Genomic DNA, 17,815 nt, shown 5'->3' on the forward strand with positions numbered 1-17,815 from the left:
TCTGGTCTGATCCTCCTCCCCCACGTGTGAATTCCTGGCTGCGCGTTCACGTCACCTCATTTGCGCGCCAGCGGCGTCAGCCTCGCGCCGTCCTGTGGCGTTCGAGGATCGTTTATTTTTATCGCCGGGCTCGTGTTGCAGCGTCCGAGTCGCGAGAGGATTCCTTCTCCTCCCTGCCACAGTCTGAGCAAGACTCGCGGGCAGCACGAGACGTCTTCGCAACGCTGCACGAGGAGTCGCGGGGCAGAAGCGAGGACTGTCGGCGGAGGAGGATAACGGAGCGATAGAGCGGAGGGGAGGGGAGCGCCAGCGCATATCAACACAGCACCGCATCATCACAGACTTTCTGGCCGGCCTGCATGATGGCTAGTCCCGCAGAGGGTCATGATGTCCCTAAAACCCCTCCGCGGGCCGAATCTGAACGCGCGGAGCCGCCGAGACATCCCGAACCAGCCTGCCAGGAGGCTCAGAAATGGATAGAGGTAAGTGACTGGCAGAGGATAAGGGGAGCTGGAATGGACCGAGTCGGGATATAAATACGCAGCCATCACCGGTTCGTTGTCACCTGTTGTGGGGGCTACGCAGTGTCGGTTTACAGTGTGGGACAACGGCGCTGCGGCCTGTGTGAAACGACCTTAAGTGCGTCAAAAGTTTGTGCACATATGCGGCTCTCTCTGAAACCCAACACCCCCTCCAGCACCGCGAAGTGTGCAAAGCGGGGTATTAAACGGAGAAATGAGTATTTGTCTAATGTTTAATATGCCCCCATTTTCAATTTGCTGCTCAGAGTAACGCCCCCTTTTTCCAGGCGCGAGGGATTTTTGGTTGCCATGGTTATGAAACCGGGCCAGCCACCGTACATGAGATGCTACAGTCTACTGGAGCAGCAGTTGATCGCATCGGACCAGATTATCATTTGTGATGTGCTGCATCGCTCCCATCTTCATCTGGCTCGGCACAAATGCCTCTGTCTGTAAGCCTGAGCGGTGAATCACCATGCATCCGCCGTGGGGCTGCTTCATGACCTATTTCCCAGATTTCCTCACGGTACTTGTCCCGGGTTTAGCCGCGCTACACCTGCCAAGTGGACGGTTAGAGGTACCAAAATAGGATGAGCAGAATTAAAGTTTTGGCTCTGTATTTTTAAAAAAAAAAAATCTGTCACAATCTGTCCCTACACTGTGGAGGATTTTAAAATTATATCACGGAAATCTGTTCTGAATCTCCTCAGAAAACAAGGCACAGTGCAAATAAAGCAGGTACAAGAGAGGGGAGAGGCTGTGTGCAATTTGTAATCGCTAAGAGTTTGCTGAAACGCACATCATCAGCAGATAAATTATTAACCGTACAATAAAACCAAGTGTTTATTTCTTCTTGCGGGGATTGTTCTGGGACCATCCCGCACTCATGCTATTGCCTATTTTTAAGCCGTTACTGTCCCAAATGTAGGTGTTTATTTTGGAATTGGATTATAAATATCCCTCTATCAGTCATGTTGTTGGGTACAGTTTGGCTGTCACTTACAGCAGTGAGAAAATGAAGGATTATCAGTCTTATTGCAGGTGCTGGCATAAAAACCTATAACCTTCTGCATCACCAGGTGTCCCTTATATCTCACAGTGTCACAGATCTCTGTATTTGATAGACGTAGCATCACCATCAGCTTGGTTTGATGCTAACCGCTAACCTGGTCTGTGGAGTCTTAACTGGCTGTTGTCTTCCCTCCTCCTAATTCTGTGGTTATTTTCAGACGGGTCAGACTGGCTCTATTTCCAGTGATGTATTTACATCCTCTGACAGGTGGGGATGATTCGGGGCTAGCCGCACCAACGTGTGCGCTGTGCACCGCGGTGGCAAAGAGAGTATGCAAACTGTATGCACATGCATGCATGGTACTACTCACACATGCCTAAGACACACCCCGGTTGGGTGACACAGGTCGCTATGGGAACATCACACTGGCGGACTCTCAGGTGTCACAGTTTCCGTCGAGGGGCAGTAGAGCAGTAGGCGAGGAAATTAGACTGGCACAACCACGACCTTTCTGTTTATAGGGGAGACGAGGCGGGATTAGAAAGTCTCAGAGCTGATGCACGCTGCCAAACCTGTCGGAGGTGACATCTGGCTCAAAGTTCGCCTCGGTGACGGTGACCTCAGGAGTGGCGAGAATTGGGGCGGGGGGGTCTGTCGCGTGGAATAGAGGGAGGAATGCGACCATGTGTTGGCTCCAGATGTCACAGCTGTCCTGTTCAGATTAACTCCGACGTCCCCAGAAGGCCAGCTGTGTCTGGATGAGACAGAGTGTGGGAGCGGGGGGAGGAAAGGGGGGGTTCCCGGACAAGCCGGCATCAAACACCCAATGTGAAGTGACAGTGAAACGGAATATTGAAAGTGTTGTACAGTCGGTGTCTGAACACAAACTGTCGACGATTTTACACGGCCAGAATAAAATATCGCCAACACATTCTTAGCATGCCCAGTGCGCGTTCTGGAGTTACCCCAGGGTGGGGGTGGGTGGGAGGGTTTGCTCGTGTCTCATGCTGATCGGTTATCAGCAGCTGATGGATCGTGGTCCCCCTGGTTGCTCTGATCCAGATTAAACTCATCCTCGCTGTGGATCCCACAGGAGTCTCTCACCCTGCCTGCTGTGGCCTTTAGTTCTCACATATTTATGTCAGTGTGCATGAAGCATTAAGCCTTGAATAACACCCAAACAACATTAGACAGAAGATTTGGTCTTTTGGCAAGTTGGAGTCATTTTTTTTAGATTTAATTTGAAACAAAGGTAATATCTAAGAGCACTGGGTATCAGTAGTTTTTATTTTCTTGGTTTTGGACAAAGTTTAAGTTGGGATAATGTGAAAAAGGTTTTCTGAGCCTGAAACCTCCTGGCTTTAGTCACTTTAATCAATCCCAGTACCCTGTAGCCAGACCAAATGTTGCAGTAGTAACTTAATTCACTGCATATTTTCCTCTGCTCTCCATCCATCCAGCTTCTCAATCTTTCCTTCTTTGTCTAAATGTTAAAGTAAATGTAAAAGCCACTCTGGCCTTCTTTTGCTTCCCCTCTGGCCCCACATGCATGGTCTCACCTCACACTTTAGATGGTAGCTGACGCTGCCATTCATTCCGTCTGAGTGGAACGGTCTGGCCACGAGGGCGCGGAGGAGGGTCGAGTTACCGCCGCTGCCGCTGAAATACTTTCAGGGGCTTTGGTTTCATCTTTGTAGGCGACACGAATGTTCATGTAGACCACATGAAAACTACTGTTTCTTGATGTTCATCACTATTTGTATTGTTTTTTATATCTTTTCTTTTTGGATAGTTGACATCCACCTTCATCCACCTCCCACTGTGTGTGTCATAAACCTTAACACTCATTACTCACAAACACACTACCTACACAAAACAGTTGTTTTGCTCTCCTCTTTAGTACAGCTCTCACCCAGGGAGGTAAATTATGTATAACTTACTGTGGACTAAACATCACATGTGCAATTTTGTGCGCTTGTCCAAGTGTGTGTTTGTGAAAAAGAACAGATAAGGAGAGATGCCAAAGGTAAACATCTGGCTTTTACTTATGTAACCAAGAACAATGGGCAGGAATCTATTTTTATCGGTGCAGATGAGTGGGGGTTTTTTGTACTGATTTCTCATATGCTGCAGATAAAAGAACTCTGCATTCATGCTAAAATTGCCTCACCAAGGAGCAAGAGATGCACAAGAAACACACATTGTGTGCTGTTTATACTTTTATTTGCACATATGATGTGTTTCCTGGTTCCATCTCCCCTCCTCCTCCTCCTTATCCTAACCCAAAATCAAAAGAAGGGTATAATATTGTAATGCATTACAGTAGTTTCCGGGTAATTTACTGACACACTCTCAGATTAACTGTCTTTTTTAGCACAAACTGCATGGGAGTAGTGGAGATGGTTAGCGTGTGTCGCAATAGCTGGACGGTCATGGTAATCTGAGCTAATCTGGATTAGACATCCAAATAGTCAAAGCGCTCCTCTTTTCAGTTCATCTTTGGTTCCTGGTTACACAACAGTTCTAGATGGCAGCGTGTGTGGGTTGGTGCACTGATGGTATGTCTCTGGTAGCTTCCTGACTCCCTCCTCCGCTCCCTGCCTGCTTAGGACAGACTGAAAATTGCAGTGCGAGAGAATGGAGGTTACCGTGCGTCCAAGATGCCATTGTGTGCATTTAAATCAATGTTGTAAAGATATGGTTGAAGTTTGAGGGAGGTGGAGCGAGGGGACAGAGCAACGTGCCACCAGTTTGATGTGGATATTTGGTTTCTGGTGGTGCAAATTGCTGGGGGAAGGGTGACTCGGTCAGCAGTAGGTCCCTCTCTCGCATAAACAAAGGAGGACATTGTGAAATCTGAGGGGAATTTTGATTTATTTATAAATGAAGGTGACCATATGAGTGCAGACTTTATCTTATATTAATAAACTGTGAAAGATGGGTTGTATAATAAGCAATAAGAGTACAAAAATAAATTAAAGGAGTTTACAGCAAACATCATTATATATTGATATTGTGAAATAAATCAAGTCAACTTGTTAATGAGAAATTACTACAGTTGCTATTTGGAGCTGTCATCCCAGTTCACTTCCTTTACATCTGTCTCTTCCTGTCCTCTGTCCCCAGGCTGTTACAGGGAAGAGCTTCGGAGACAAAGACTTCCGCAGCGGGTTGGAGAACGGTATCCTGTTATGCGAGTGAGTGCCTGACATCACTCCCGCTCAAGTTCTGATGTCTGAATTTGCATTAACATTCAAAAATACACCGATACTCAGCAAATTTCTTTCTGCCGCAGGCTGCTGAGCGCAATCAAACCAGGTCTGGTCAAGAAGATCAACAGATTGCCCACCCCCATTGCCGGGCTGGTAAGGAAACACTCCAGTTTAACACTTTCCTCCTCATCAAAGATAATAAGTGTTAATTGTTTGCGGTTCCCTGGCGCCGTTTTAGGACAACCTGTCCGTCTTCCTGAGGGGCTGTGAGGAGCTGGGCCTGAAGGGCGCCCAGCTGTTTGACCCTGGAGACTTACAGGACACCTCCATTCGAGCTAACCTCAAGTAAATAGATGCTTGCCTGCGTGAGGCTTTTATTTTCCCCTTCACGTTTATTCAGATATATTAACGCATTTTTAAAAATCTCATCAGGGACTCTGACTGCACCCGCAAACTAAAAAACGTGAGTAACCTTTGTGCTGTTTTTGCATTTTTTCTGCATCTGTGTGTTTAATATGAATGAATCTCCAGAATCCCAACATTCATGTCCCTTAGGTACTTAACACAGTGTTCTGGCTTGGAAAGGCTGCCAGTAGCTGCACCTCCTACAGTGGCCCTGCTCTCAACCTTAAGGAATTTGAAGGACTGCTTGCTCAAATGAAAGTGGTGAGTGAACTCAGTGAAGAGGACAGTGAGAGAGGGAGATAGTGGCGTGGAGGAGGTGCGGGGGTTGGATTTCTTCGTTTCCTGTCTCTGCTGGAACGCAGGAGAAACACACATTTGTGTTTTGGTTACACTCCCACTCCTATTTACAACTGCAGCTAAAGGAGCAGCAGGATATCAGGGCAGAAAGATTGAGTTTGCAGATTTAAAAAAAATCCTATATCCAAACTGGAAGTTTGTTGAAATATTTATGAAGCATAGTTATGCAAAATTTATCCCTTAGCTGAGCTTCCACAGACATGTTTTGTTAATTATGGTCTAAGATAAGGAACCTCTTTCCCCTTAATGGAGCTTGTTCTGGTCTTTGTTTCATTTTGTGGTCACGTTTGTGGGTAGGAGAGTGAAGGAGGCGAGGGTCCACAGAAGCGTGGCGTTCGAGACAGCGGTTATGACTGCTGGGACTCAGAGAGGAGCGAGTCCCTCTCACCGCCGCGACACACACGTGACAACTCCTTAGACAGGTGAGAGATGTCTGTCAGCACATGCACCTAAAGTAAGTGAGCACATCTGAGGGGTATTTCAGATTCAGACTTTAAAATGTGCGGATTTACAGCGAAACAGCATTTAAGGGGCATTTTTCCTCTTGTTTCCGACAGCTTGGATTCCTTTGGCTCCCGCTCTCAGCACAGTCCTTCTCCTGATGTTGTGAATAGAGGCACCGGTGATGGTTTGTTCCCATTAAAATCTCCCGAATTATAAAAATCCCAAACATTTTGATGTCATCACATACAAAGTAAAAAAAACAACAAAAAAAACACCTTTCCACAATAGACTGAATATAAAGAGTTTGTATTTCCAAGTTCCACTCAACAATGGACTGAAACTTTTATGTGTGTTTTTACTGAACAAACACTGGGTCACCATTTAACCTGTGTGTGCCCACTATGCGTTAGCAATTGCTGCTTTGAATTTTAGATCTGTGACACACAGGTGAAGGGTCAACATCCTTCATTGTGTGCAGGTGCCTGTGTGATATCACATACATCCTGTTTATATCTTAACTTGGCTGTTTAGGAGCTCTGAAAATATGAGAGGTCTTTCCCATCATTCCACGTAGGTCACACAAAAACAACATTGCCCCCAGATAATCCTCAAAGTCATCCGAGAGAAATCAAAAAGATTAGAACTGTGACGTCTGTGCTCATAAATCTTATATGTCCGTGCTTCCTTCAACTGTGGTTGCCAGGACGAGGCAGTGATTCGGAGATTGATGCCCAGGGAAAGAGGCCAGATGTGCGCAAGGATGATATGTCGGCAAGACGGACCGTCAGCAATGAATCCAGAAGCACCATTCCCTTCAACCAGTTTCTTCCCAATCGAATCAACGCCAGTTCCTACATCCCAGCTCCACGGCGGAGACCACACACAGAGGAGGGAGAGCAGCGGAGGTAATTTCCAACACATCAGTGCAATAAATTGTCATGATGCAAACATTGAAAAAGAACCAGCGGAAATGAAAACTCACACCAAACACACAAACTTCCTCTGCCCCCAATCTTACCCTGTTGATACACATCATTCCCCAGTCACCCACAAGCCACCACAGAGCAGGGGAAAAGTGCAGGAGTGCACCACAAAGCTCCCAAGACTGTCACTTGGGCAGCTGAGAACAATGGGGAAAACCTAAAACAGGAAGAGGAGAGGGTGACTGAGGAAGTGCTGGAACACAAGAGGCTGCAGAAGTGGGAAAAAGCAGGGATCAAAGTTCTGCCTGCTGCCATTCGCTATAGCAGGTCAGAGAAGAGGAGCATGGGAGCAGATCGTGCTGTGGTGGGGCAGTTTAAGGTCATGCACTAATGCAGCTGTGGTGCTAACATTTTAATGTGAGTGGTTCTGAGGTTGTTATTGATGAATCTAACTGTTTCGACATTAATTCAACTCACATCTGAGCTTTCACTGGCAAAGAACTACTTGTTGGTGTGTCGTAAATCGATTATTTACTTATTTGGGACCTTGCTGAGGCAGTTTGTACGCATGATATGCCTGAAAATTGCACGTCAAAGAAAGACCCATCAGTGGATTTGAATGATACCTGGAATGATCTCAGCACACGTCCCATCTCCAACCTCAGCCCCCCCCCAGTGGAGGACCAGGGACCCAGGTCTCCATCCCCTAACATCATCCTCCGTAGCGAAAACGAGTTCTTGAGCTCTCAGAGCTCTTCGTGGGACCCTGCCTCTGATGAGGAAGAGGATGCCGGGATGCACAGAGTTCCAGATGTCCGTCGAGACGATCTGGCATCCCGGCGAGCTCATCGTGGCCCGGTTGCTCCCAATGTGCATCAGTTTGTTCCCTCGCCTGTATGCAGCAACAAAGACCGAGAGCGCTGGGAAGGCATCAGGCGTTCCTCACAGAAAACCCTGCAGGAGAAGGAGATAAGGTCAGCTCGTGGAGATGCGCCTGTTTTCTTAATGTTTTTTCCCCTCTAACAACCATAATCATACTTGTTATTTCTGTGGATGTTGTGACCACCGTCATTTGATGCGTGCATCCCACCTTGATGCCAAATGTGTGCCGCGTGATGCCATTCTAACGGCTCTGTGATCGGACAGTGAGAGGGAAGCGATGAGTGACATCATCACATGCAGCGACAACCCGTTCTTAAACCCCGCCCCTCACCGCGAGGACGAGGAACGGGAAGAGGAACAGGCAGAAACAGGAAGTGCTACACCTAACAGGCAGAAGGACGACCTGGCTCAAAGGCGCACGCAGAGTAGGCCCCTCCCCCACAGAGAGGGACCCACGAAGTTTGTTGCTGCCCACATGAGCCAGGCAGATATGCAGAAGTGGGAGAGACTCAAGATGACTGAACTCAGGTGCCCAACACACGCTGTCTGATTCTGCATCCATGTAGCGTCGGGTGTTTGGGTTGTCAGTGGATGAGCTAGTGAGGTATTCCAGTGTGGGCGTGGCTATGTTTATTGTTTTGATTCCAATTTGAGCAGATCATTGCTGATGGGAGAAACCAATTCATCAGTACAGACACTTATACAAGAAAATGGAAATTTCAGTAATAATCCTCCTTCACGATTAGCTCAACTTAATTTAAGGATTAAGAAGCTAATGTCATTAAACCAACCAAAGTGCATCTGTTATCTAACTTATTGATGATGAAATGAAAGTGTTTATTTTCATTCAGAATGAGGATCACATCTGTTGCATAAAGGCAGAATTAAAGTAATTAAGCACTTGGACATAAAACTCTACCTCACCCATTTACTCCCCCGTATTTGGCTCTATAGTAGGCTATATATTTTCTACCTTAGTTCTCTCTTTAGTTAGTTTAGTATCCTCATTCACTTGTTCATTCACTCCGTATTGTGCACTCCGGTCCTCCTCAGTCTTCTTTGACAGGCACTGAAACAAATTAGGGAATTGGCCAGTCTGTGTGAGGCTCCTTGTGTGTGTGACCCAAAGAGAGGCGACTGCTGGCTGTGAGCTGTGTGTTGGCTTTGTTTTCTCTGCCCTCCGCTGATGCCATTGCTTAGGAGAAAGAGGTTCTGTGTGTTGTCGCAGGAGCATTAGTTACCAGGAATATTTTTCCATCCAGATTGGACAAAAAGTCCGGTGTATTGTCTGAATGCACATGCGTGTTGCAACTTTAGCGGTGTTGATCCCTCTGCTCTTCCTGTCTGATTCATCAAATTCAGCTCATCCTTCCTTTGTCTCCAAAGTCTGATCTTCTGTGTTCATAATTTCTTTTCCACCCTTTTTCCTTTTCCTCTGCTCTTTTGCTCACTTTCATATTGTGTGTCTGTGTGTGTGTGTGTGTGTTGTGAGATTGTATCTACAGTGAGGATAGCTCCACTACTATGCCTCAAGCTTGTCTGCAGAAAAATTATGGAAATTCTTTCAGCGGCTCAGCAAAGGCTGGACGGGGTCACAACAAGGTTGTGACCTTTGGGGGTGTGACTGAGATCCAACAGCCAATAGACACAAGCCTTTCAAGTGAAGGGGAGGAGACAGAGTTGCTAAGACGACTCCTTTCCAAGGCAACTGTAGCCATGCCTACCATTGACCTGGTCTCCCAGCGTTCTGAACGGGAACGCAGGTATGAACTGGGCCAAATACGAGAAAATGTAGGCTCCAGTGGTTTCAATGCAGCTTCATGCATTTGTTTAGACTGTATAAAGAATGCACACAGCCATTTCTGCTCAGACAGAATTTTAATCTTACTACCTAATTCTAACCATTATTTCTTTTGAAAAGGCTATTTTGGTTCAGCGTGCGCTTATTTTGATTCTGTTGCTGCGTTTGAGTTTTATGCAATGCCTTCACAGACAGGTAGATGGAAATGATCTCAATCATGCTTCCCCTCCCTCGGCTGACCTCCCATCATGCACATCTGAAACCCCTTTGACCCGGGCCGAGCTGGACGCGCGCCTGGCACAGTACGAACAGAGAGCAGAGGAGGATGAGGACGAGGAGGAAGAGGAGAGGGCACCAGATCTTCAAAAGGATGACATGATGGCCAGGAGGACGGGAGTTTTTCATAGGCAAAGCACAATGACTTACAACCGTTTCCTGCCTCTCCCTACCTCCGTACGAGGCACGCAAGGGGAGGCTACCACGGACGCTGCTCCACGGAGCAAGAAGCAAGTGCAGGCAGACAGGAACAAGATGAAGAGCAGGTGGGGTGTGGATTTGTGTGGAACGCCCTAACAGAAGAACGAGACACTAACAAACCTGTGGTGTGCGTCCTCAAAGATAATCTCTGGTTTGATGTTTAGTTCAATTGTAGTAGTTTCTCTCACAGGGCGGAACATCAGCAACCCAAAGTTCCCATGGAGACGCCTCAGTCAGACTCTGACCTGGCTGTGGCCAGAGGAACGTCTCACAGGGAACACGAAAACGATGAGGAGGACGAGTACGGCGAAAACGATCCTGTGCCTGACCTGGAGAAAGATGATATGATGGCCCGAAGGACTGGATTATTCCAAAAAAACACAGCACCCAGAGCCAACCAGTCTATCAAGCAGTTCCTGCCAGTACCTGGATCTGTTAAATATAGCGTCGCCCCAGTGTCTGCAATGAAGCCGCTAAACAGCAGACCTAAATACACAGAGAAGGTGGATAATGAAAGGTATGCAGTGTGTTTAAGGGAGACCTGGTGTTGTTGCTGCAACTAACAAAGCTGGAACCGTCTTAGCAAATGTCCGCCTCACTAATACCAACTCTAAGGACTATGTGGTTGTTGGCGATCTGGTTTTGTTCCAGCACCCGTGAGTGAGGGCACTAGTTCCATTTTTTCAGTATTTGATTTTACATAGACAGGTTTAAATGCTGTTTATGCACAGGTTTTGGCGTGCTTTTTGACGTTTGTCGTTTTGGTGACTTGGTTTGGTTTGTGGTGCTGGATGCTCATTTGTGTATATTTAAATCAGAGCTGAATCACCGAAGGGCCAAGGCTGCTGCTGCTCCCATCTCGAGAAAGTACTCTTGATATTAGTTTTATTTAATGTTATTAATTACCTTGACCTTAACTCTTCTGTTTTGGGTACTTATCTCCTGTCAGTGTGATAAAACTACTGATTTAACATCGACTTTACATGGCGTTCGTGGCTGAGGCTTGTTTTCAATTTACCTTAAAGAGCAAATCAGCTGTGGTGCGGCATTTTTGTGTGACATGGTCCCTAATTGTGCTGAAGTTCTTAATCTTCTTAATCTTGTCATTGAATTTTAGCGTCATTCCTTCGGTGCAAGCAGCACCTCAGCCCCCATCCTCCAAACTTCCCACCCTGCCTGTGAGTGTAGAGCTGAACAAAAGGCAGGACGAGGATAGACAGCAGAGAGACATGACGATCTCTAACACCTCAGTCTCAAATGTGCCCCCACTCTCTCCCCCATCACACACTCCTTCCATCAGCCCTGCTGCCACCAGCACTTGTAACATGGTGGCAAAGTTGGACAAGCAAAGACCAGAGGAGAAAGTGGTGGAAAGAGTGGGGGACATGGTGGAGGAGAGTAAGACAAATATGGAGGAGGAACCCCGAAAGAAACCCTTCTGGCTGGATGATGATGATCTACCCCCCATGATGTGAGACTGAACCCACTGCATGTCTTCAATATCCCGTTCTACCGCATTAACACGCTTTATGTGTTACACTAATGATCTGAAAGTGGGGAGAAGCACTATTCTCCGTATTTGTTGGTCTTTACTGCAATGGCGGTGGGTTTTAGGTACACGCCTCATTTGGAGTGTGAAGTGTAACGTTAATACAACAGTTTGCTCCTCTTTTCTCTCTTTCACTCTGTTCTGTTATTGTTTTAGGATGAGCCGCCGAGTGGTTTTTATGTCTGAGGAGACCCAGTAAGTGTGTGTGATGCTGGATGAGCCGCTGCATAACTCCATGTTACAGGCTTACACGCTAACATGATTTTTTTTCTTTATTTGCTGTGTCACTTTTGTTGATGTATGAATTTAGATTTTTTTCTTCACTTTTGTAATATCTGTGACTTGCAATACACTGCATTTTAAGTTAAAGTGAAATAGTCATCTTTTGTCCTCTTTTGAAGAGTTGAATCTACTGGCACCACATTTGCAAAGACAGCCTGGTAACGTGGCTAATGTTAGGATGCTGTCAAAAATAGCAATGTTCTTAGTCTCCTAGTGGGTAATAAGTCACACAACATACCGATCTTATTATTCAGAGTGTTTATTTGAACTCTCCCAACCCTAGCTAAAAATGGGAAATACAATCAATTCAACAGGCAAATAGATTGTCTGGCTTCCTTTCTTCACCGCTCCTTTTTCGTTTTGCCTGCTCCGTTTGCAGCATTCCTTAAATTTTGCAGGTAGTGTTACTACAAGTGTTATATTTGATCCAGTGCGACCTAGAGGAAGGCAGAATGTTGGTTTTCTTTCCTGTGAAAATGATGCTTGGTGGTTGCATATACAGCACAGACAAGCAAGCCTTATCATGCAAATAAATCCCCAAAGACGTGATTTAAAAAAATATACTGAACATGTACTTCTTTGTTTTTAAATTGAAGAATGTTGTCATTTACATGCTTTGCTTTTTTTATGCTTTTCTTGTCATCTGGTCATGTTAAAATCGGTTCAGTTTATTGCCTTCTTTTTTTTGCTGAAACACATTTCAGGTCACTGCACCTTTGAATATTTACATTCAAGCATATTCTACACAGAAATTATTGAGTTTGTATAAATGTGTCTGAGATGGTTGCACGTTTCCCTCCGCAGGAGTGTGAGCATGGGTGACATTATCAATGAGGACGAGATGGGACACTCACCATCCCTCAGCCAGTCACGACATGAGCACATGCACGAACAGTACAACAACTTTGTGGAGGAGGAGGAGCACTGGCAAGGCGTAAGGAGACTACAGGATAACATTGTGTCGCCTCCGTTTATATGTAGAATTCTGTGTAGACCTCAGTATTTTACTAACCTGTGACAGGAATTGACTCGCTGGAAGAATCGGCGTCGCAGCGCTTCACAGGAGCTAATCAAGAAAGAGGAAGAGAGGAAGAAGATGGAGAAAAGGATGAAGGAGGAGGGAAGTGACATTAACAAGAGGAAAAGCATCAAAACCTACAAAGAGATTGTGGAGGACAAGTAAGGCTGACTTTGTCTCCACCAACAGTGATGTAACAAAAGTTAAGACAACAGGCTTTGAGTTTCTCCTCTCACTTCTTTATTGTAGGGAGCGCAGAGAGATAGAGCTGTGTGAAGCCTACAGGAATGCAGCCAGTCCAGAAGAGGCCTCCATGGTCTTACAGCGTTATGCTCTTCGCTTTACCATCAGTGATGCAACGCTGGACAGTCTAAAACTGCCCAGATCGACATCAGGTCTGAAACAGGACACCAATCACATGGTAAAGGAGGAGAAAACAACCGCAGCTGCTCGTGATTCTGAAACATCAGAGCTTCAGCACAAACCAGTACAACCGAAGGCCGCAAAATCGCAAGAAATGAAGATAAAGCCAACAGTGGAGCAGCTCACGCCAGCGTCATCGAGCCCCGTCACGCAGTCAGAAAATGTTCCACCTCGCTCACTGCAGCTTCAATCCAGCACTGCAGAGTCCCCAAGCTTGCATCAAAAACAAGGGAATCCAGAAGAAAAGAGGTCTCCCACCATATGCACTCCTACTGAGATCACACAAATGCAGCCTGACGCCACACATCCCGCACACACACTCCCCTCGCCTTCATCTGCAACACCCAGGCCCATCCCCCTGCTGGCAGCCAAGCCTTACTGTCAGCCCAGGAACTCACAACCTGGACACAAACCTGTCAAGGCGAGTATTAATATAACACAGAATGCAGATTGTTTACTATTTTGTCCTGATATATTTTTGCATCTATTCTCAGTTTTGCTTTCTTTAACTTAATAGCATTCTCTTTAAACTGCTCACTAATTGTAAATATATACATAAGTCCAAGTCTTCCTGCAGTCCTTATTTCTTCTTTTTCCTCGCCACTCAGATGGACGGATTGGTGCGAGTGAATGGCGAGGTGATGGAGGACTTAAGTGTTTCTACTCCAGTCAGCTCTTCTCCAGAAGGACCCCAGGAGACTACAGACCTCCCCCCTGCAGAGAAGGAAGATCTTGCTACTGCACAACCCGCAATGAAAGAGGAGACGGGGAAGCGGACACCGCCACCACAGACAGATGACAAGATGCCACCTTCACGGAGAGAAAACCTGACCACGTTTTCGGGATCTGCCATCAGCTCTCTGCTCGGAGGGCGAAACTGCATCACCACCACGACCATTGTCACGGAACTCACTCAGACTCGTGTGGAGCCACATTACCCACCTCTCCAAGGCAATGGGCAGGTAATATCATGTCAAATGAAACGTAATATAGTCACAAAATATGAATAAAATCAAGCTATGTACATTTAGGCATTGTTCCATTCAGGTAGTTTGATATTTGTATTTCAGGTCAACGGAGCCCCAGTGCCATCTGAGCGACCAGTAGAGATCAAGAACAGCTTACAAGAATATTCTCCCACTGTCACTGGTACAAAACAAAACAAATAAATGTAGCAAATAAAGATGCCTAAAGTGAACATTGTGTTCACGCTATAAATTCATTTTTCTGTCTCTACCACAGAGGGACTTGAGGAGACCAGTGTGACTGTAAGTATCTCTGCGCAGTTTGTAGTTTTTCTTTGTTCTGTTTTTCCCTTCTTTCCTAAATTTGATCCTGTCCGGACTCCTCGTCTCCATTAGTCGCTGTAGTCTCTCGTGTCCTCTCACCTTTCCTTTTCTCTGTCCTGTTTGTCTGAATATGTGTGTGATTGTTGGCCGGGTCTGGGTAGATTGAGACCCCCATGTTGAACTTGGCTAAACGTGTTAATCACTGGGTCTGGGACCCCAATGAGGAGCGTAAACGCCTGGAAAGTTGGCAGCAGGAGCAGGAGCGCCTCCTACAGGTACACTGGTAGAATGACGTTGAAGTGAATGGCTCCCACCGTGCATTGTTGTAGGGTGATCTGGACACATAATTAACTGTTCTCACTGTGTTTGCATGTGTAACATGTGCATTTTAAAGTGAAGAATTTAGTTATATAATGTTTCTATGCAGGAGCAATACCGGAGCGAACAGGAGAAGCTGAAGAAAGAGTGGGAAAAAGCACAACTGGAGGTGGAGGAGGAGGAGAGGAAACACATTGAAGAAGTATATTTACAAATTAGCAAATTTGAGAAAGTATAAGCATTGTGCACTACTGCCTCTTGAATCACATATTCTATTTCAGGAGAGAAGGATCCTCCAGGAGACTGTAACACACCTCACTCCCACTGGCTTGGCTGGTCAGCAATTAGGTCAGACAACAATTGTTTCTTCAGCTCCTGGAACCAATGAGAACCAAACAGAAAATGCTCCCCTACAAGAAAATGGCCATAAAATGGCACCAGGGAATGAAGACCAGCATGCATCAAAGCTACATTTCTTTCTTGGTAGGAAGAACAGAGATATTTTCCGAGCATGCAGTCCTGGAAAATGTAACAAAAGTGTGCTTTTTTTCTTTATCCTCAAAGATTCTGCCTCTGATGCTAAACCTTTAAAGAAGCAGGAACTGTGGAAGACAGCTTCCCTGGATCGTAACCCTCAGCTAAACCAGGCACAGGTGGTAAAAAGGTAAGAAGGACATTTAGCATCTGCCTTAAATGCTCCATTCTGGACATTTCTGAGCGTTCCATAATAGGAGCAGTTGTGACCTGAAAGATGGTGTTTATTTATTCTTTGGCACCACAGATCCGAATCACACGATGCCGTCTCAGAGAAACAGCAGTCACCCCTTCCATCACCGCAGCCTCCTTCCCCCAGCAGGTGATGATGCTAACGCAAACAAACGGCAATTCTTGATAATACTTGTACGGACTGAAGGAAAATGTTATGTTGTTGTAAATTTTTCATTTTTGCATACCTCCTGGTGGTGTGTAGGTGTGTCAGTGGGAAGCGACTTTGCTCTGGTTGTTCTCAGCCGCTAGAAAAGGGAGCTGCCATGATAATCGACACACTTGGGCTGTTTTTCCACATGCAGTGTTTCAAGGTATTATAGTTGTTCTGGTGAGCCTGAGTAAGCCCAAACGCTCTTAATGTCGTTGTTTAAGAGTGTGATGTTTCTTCAGTGTGGAGTGTGCAACGGGCAGCTGGGTGACACCACCAAAGGGACGGATGTCCGGATTCGGAATGGACTTTTGAGCTGTTATGAGTGCTATATCGCATCTCGAGGTGAGACTATCCTGTAACACACACACACACACACACACACACACACACACGTTTAAAAATGAATTACAGACAACTTTATTCTACCTAAATAAGGAGCAAAACATGTCTGTAGATTCTGACTCCTTCAGATTATTGAAATCTGAAGTCAATTGATCCCAACTTTCATGGATTTACTTTCCATCACAAATAGTCTGATGATTTTATAATGTATTTTATTTGTAGTTAAGTACAATCTGACTTATATTTCATATTTTAATACAATATTGTCATGTTTTTATGCAGGCAGAGGACAGCCAACCACATTATGATGACCTGATTTTAAACTGGATCCCTCCTCAACCTTGAATCACATTACTGGAATATTCTGGAAAACTTTTGGGAACTGCGAGGAACTCTTGAATCATTGTATTTTCCTGAAACACACAAACAGCTTTGTGGATGTTCTGGATGTCAAAACTGGATCAACTGAATGACATCACATGCACATACAGGTTAACGTCTGTGCTAACTGTACCCATCTATATACTTATAACATGTAAAACACCGATGTAAAAATGGAATCAGTGTGTTTAAGCCTTTGCAGAGTCGGGACACTAAAACACACAGCTGAATTCAACACAACAGTTTCAAAACTCCCTATTGAGTGCTTCATGTGACTTTTGGTTTAGGTTGGATCATCTGGAGTAGCTTGACCATTACAATGCCTTACCTGTCATCATATTCATTCATTTTGCGGTTTGTGATTAGTCTTTTGCATGAAATAAGAACAATATAAGTTATAATAACTATTTCTCAGACAATAGTATGAGTTTGATGTCGTTATCTTTTCCACAGTTGAACTTTATCTTTCCTTTTGTATGTTGTACATCATCATATTTTTAGGCATCCATCTGGCTTCATTCTTGATTTTGCAGGAATAAGAATGCATGTTATTAATTACCATATACTTGTTTGTTGGATTTTAACTACTGTATTTCCCCTTTAAGATGTTTTAGTCATTGTTTATTCACACAGATTGATATATCTGATTCAGTGCCTTATGAAATGAGTGCGAGGGCTAGTATATGTGCAGGAATTCACGCAGACCTCAGGGTCTTGGCACATTGTGTCTGTGTGTGTGTGCTGTATGCATGTCTGAAATCATGCATGTATATTTACTGTATGTATGCAACATATGACTTTAACTTGAATCTGTTCCATACCAGCAACACTACTTTAAATAGATACGCCTCTCCTTATCGCCGTCTGTTCTGTTTTACCCTCTCCTATATGATAAACCAATGACACAGTTAATTGCTGCTTGCCTATTGATTATTCCTCCAGCTATGACAAAAGAAAATGTCCTCTCTTCTCCTGCCTATATCACAGTTGTTGCCTCTGTGGAATCTCTGCTGAATGTTTTTTTCCTGTCCTCTGTGTGTGTTGCCTCTATCTGGTCACCTGACAGCTGCTTCATGTGGAGGATTAAAACATTCAGTTCTTTTATAGCAAGTGTATGTTTATCAATAAAATATTTTAACTTGACTTAAGATGACTAGGCATTACAATGACTAGGCAATACAATTCTTTATTCCATGTTTTATGAAACCTTTCCATGGCAGTAGTGAACACACACAAGCCAAGCACAGTAGGAGTTGGCAG

At 45.2% G+C, this 17,815-nt stretch overlaps 1 protein-coding gene across 7 annotated transcripts; it reads left to right on the top strand.

Annotated features, from left to right (window-relative positions):
- The first annotated feature begins 61 nt into the window (after positions 1-61).
- On the top strand, positions 62-17,698 carry LOC101063373 (LIM and calponin homology domains-containing protein 1-like). Of its 7 annotated transcripts, XM_029850154.1 has the most exons (31): positions 62-482; positions 4,660-4,730; positions 4,829-4,898; positions 4,984-5,090; positions 5,178-5,208; positions 5,301-5,411; positions 5,805-5,929; positions 6,065-6,135; positions 6,655-6,856; positions 6,995-7,201; positions 7,540-7,848; positions 8,021-8,284; positions 9,262-9,519; positions 9,749-10,099; positions 10,225-10,551; positions 11,152-11,505; positions 11,740-11,778; positions 12,670-12,799; positions 12,887-13,044; positions 13,133-13,727; positions 13,915-14,268; positions 14,377-14,455; positions 14,549-14,574; positions 14,757-14,870; positions 15,023-15,115; positions 15,195-15,396; positions 15,478-15,577; positions 15,695-15,769; positions 15,884-15,992; positions 16,072-16,174; positions 16,457-17,698. In XM_029850154.1, exons 1-31 carry the CDS (start codon positions 360-362, stop codon positions 16,480-16,482), a joined length of 5,184 nt encoding a protein of 1,727 aa, XP_029706014.1. In that variant the 5' UTR covers positions 62-359; the 3' UTR covers positions 16,483-17,698. The 7 variants fall into 7 exon arrangements, with proteins under 7 accessions (XP_029706014.1, XP_029706017.1, XP_029706016.1 ...); XM_029850157.1 differs by lacking the exon at positions 14,757-14,870; XM_029850156.1 differs by lacking the exon at positions 11,740-11,778.
- The last annotated feature ends 117 nt before the right edge of the window (positions 17,699-17,815 follow it).

The sequence above is a fragment of the Takifugu rubripes genome, chromosome 17 (genome assembly GCF_901000725.2).
Source record: "Takifugu rubripes chromosome 17, fTakRub1.2, whole genome shotgun sequence".
Lineage (NCBI taxonomy): Eukaryota > Metazoa > Chordata > Actinopteri > Tetraodontiformes > Tetraodontidae > Takifugu > Takifugu rubripes.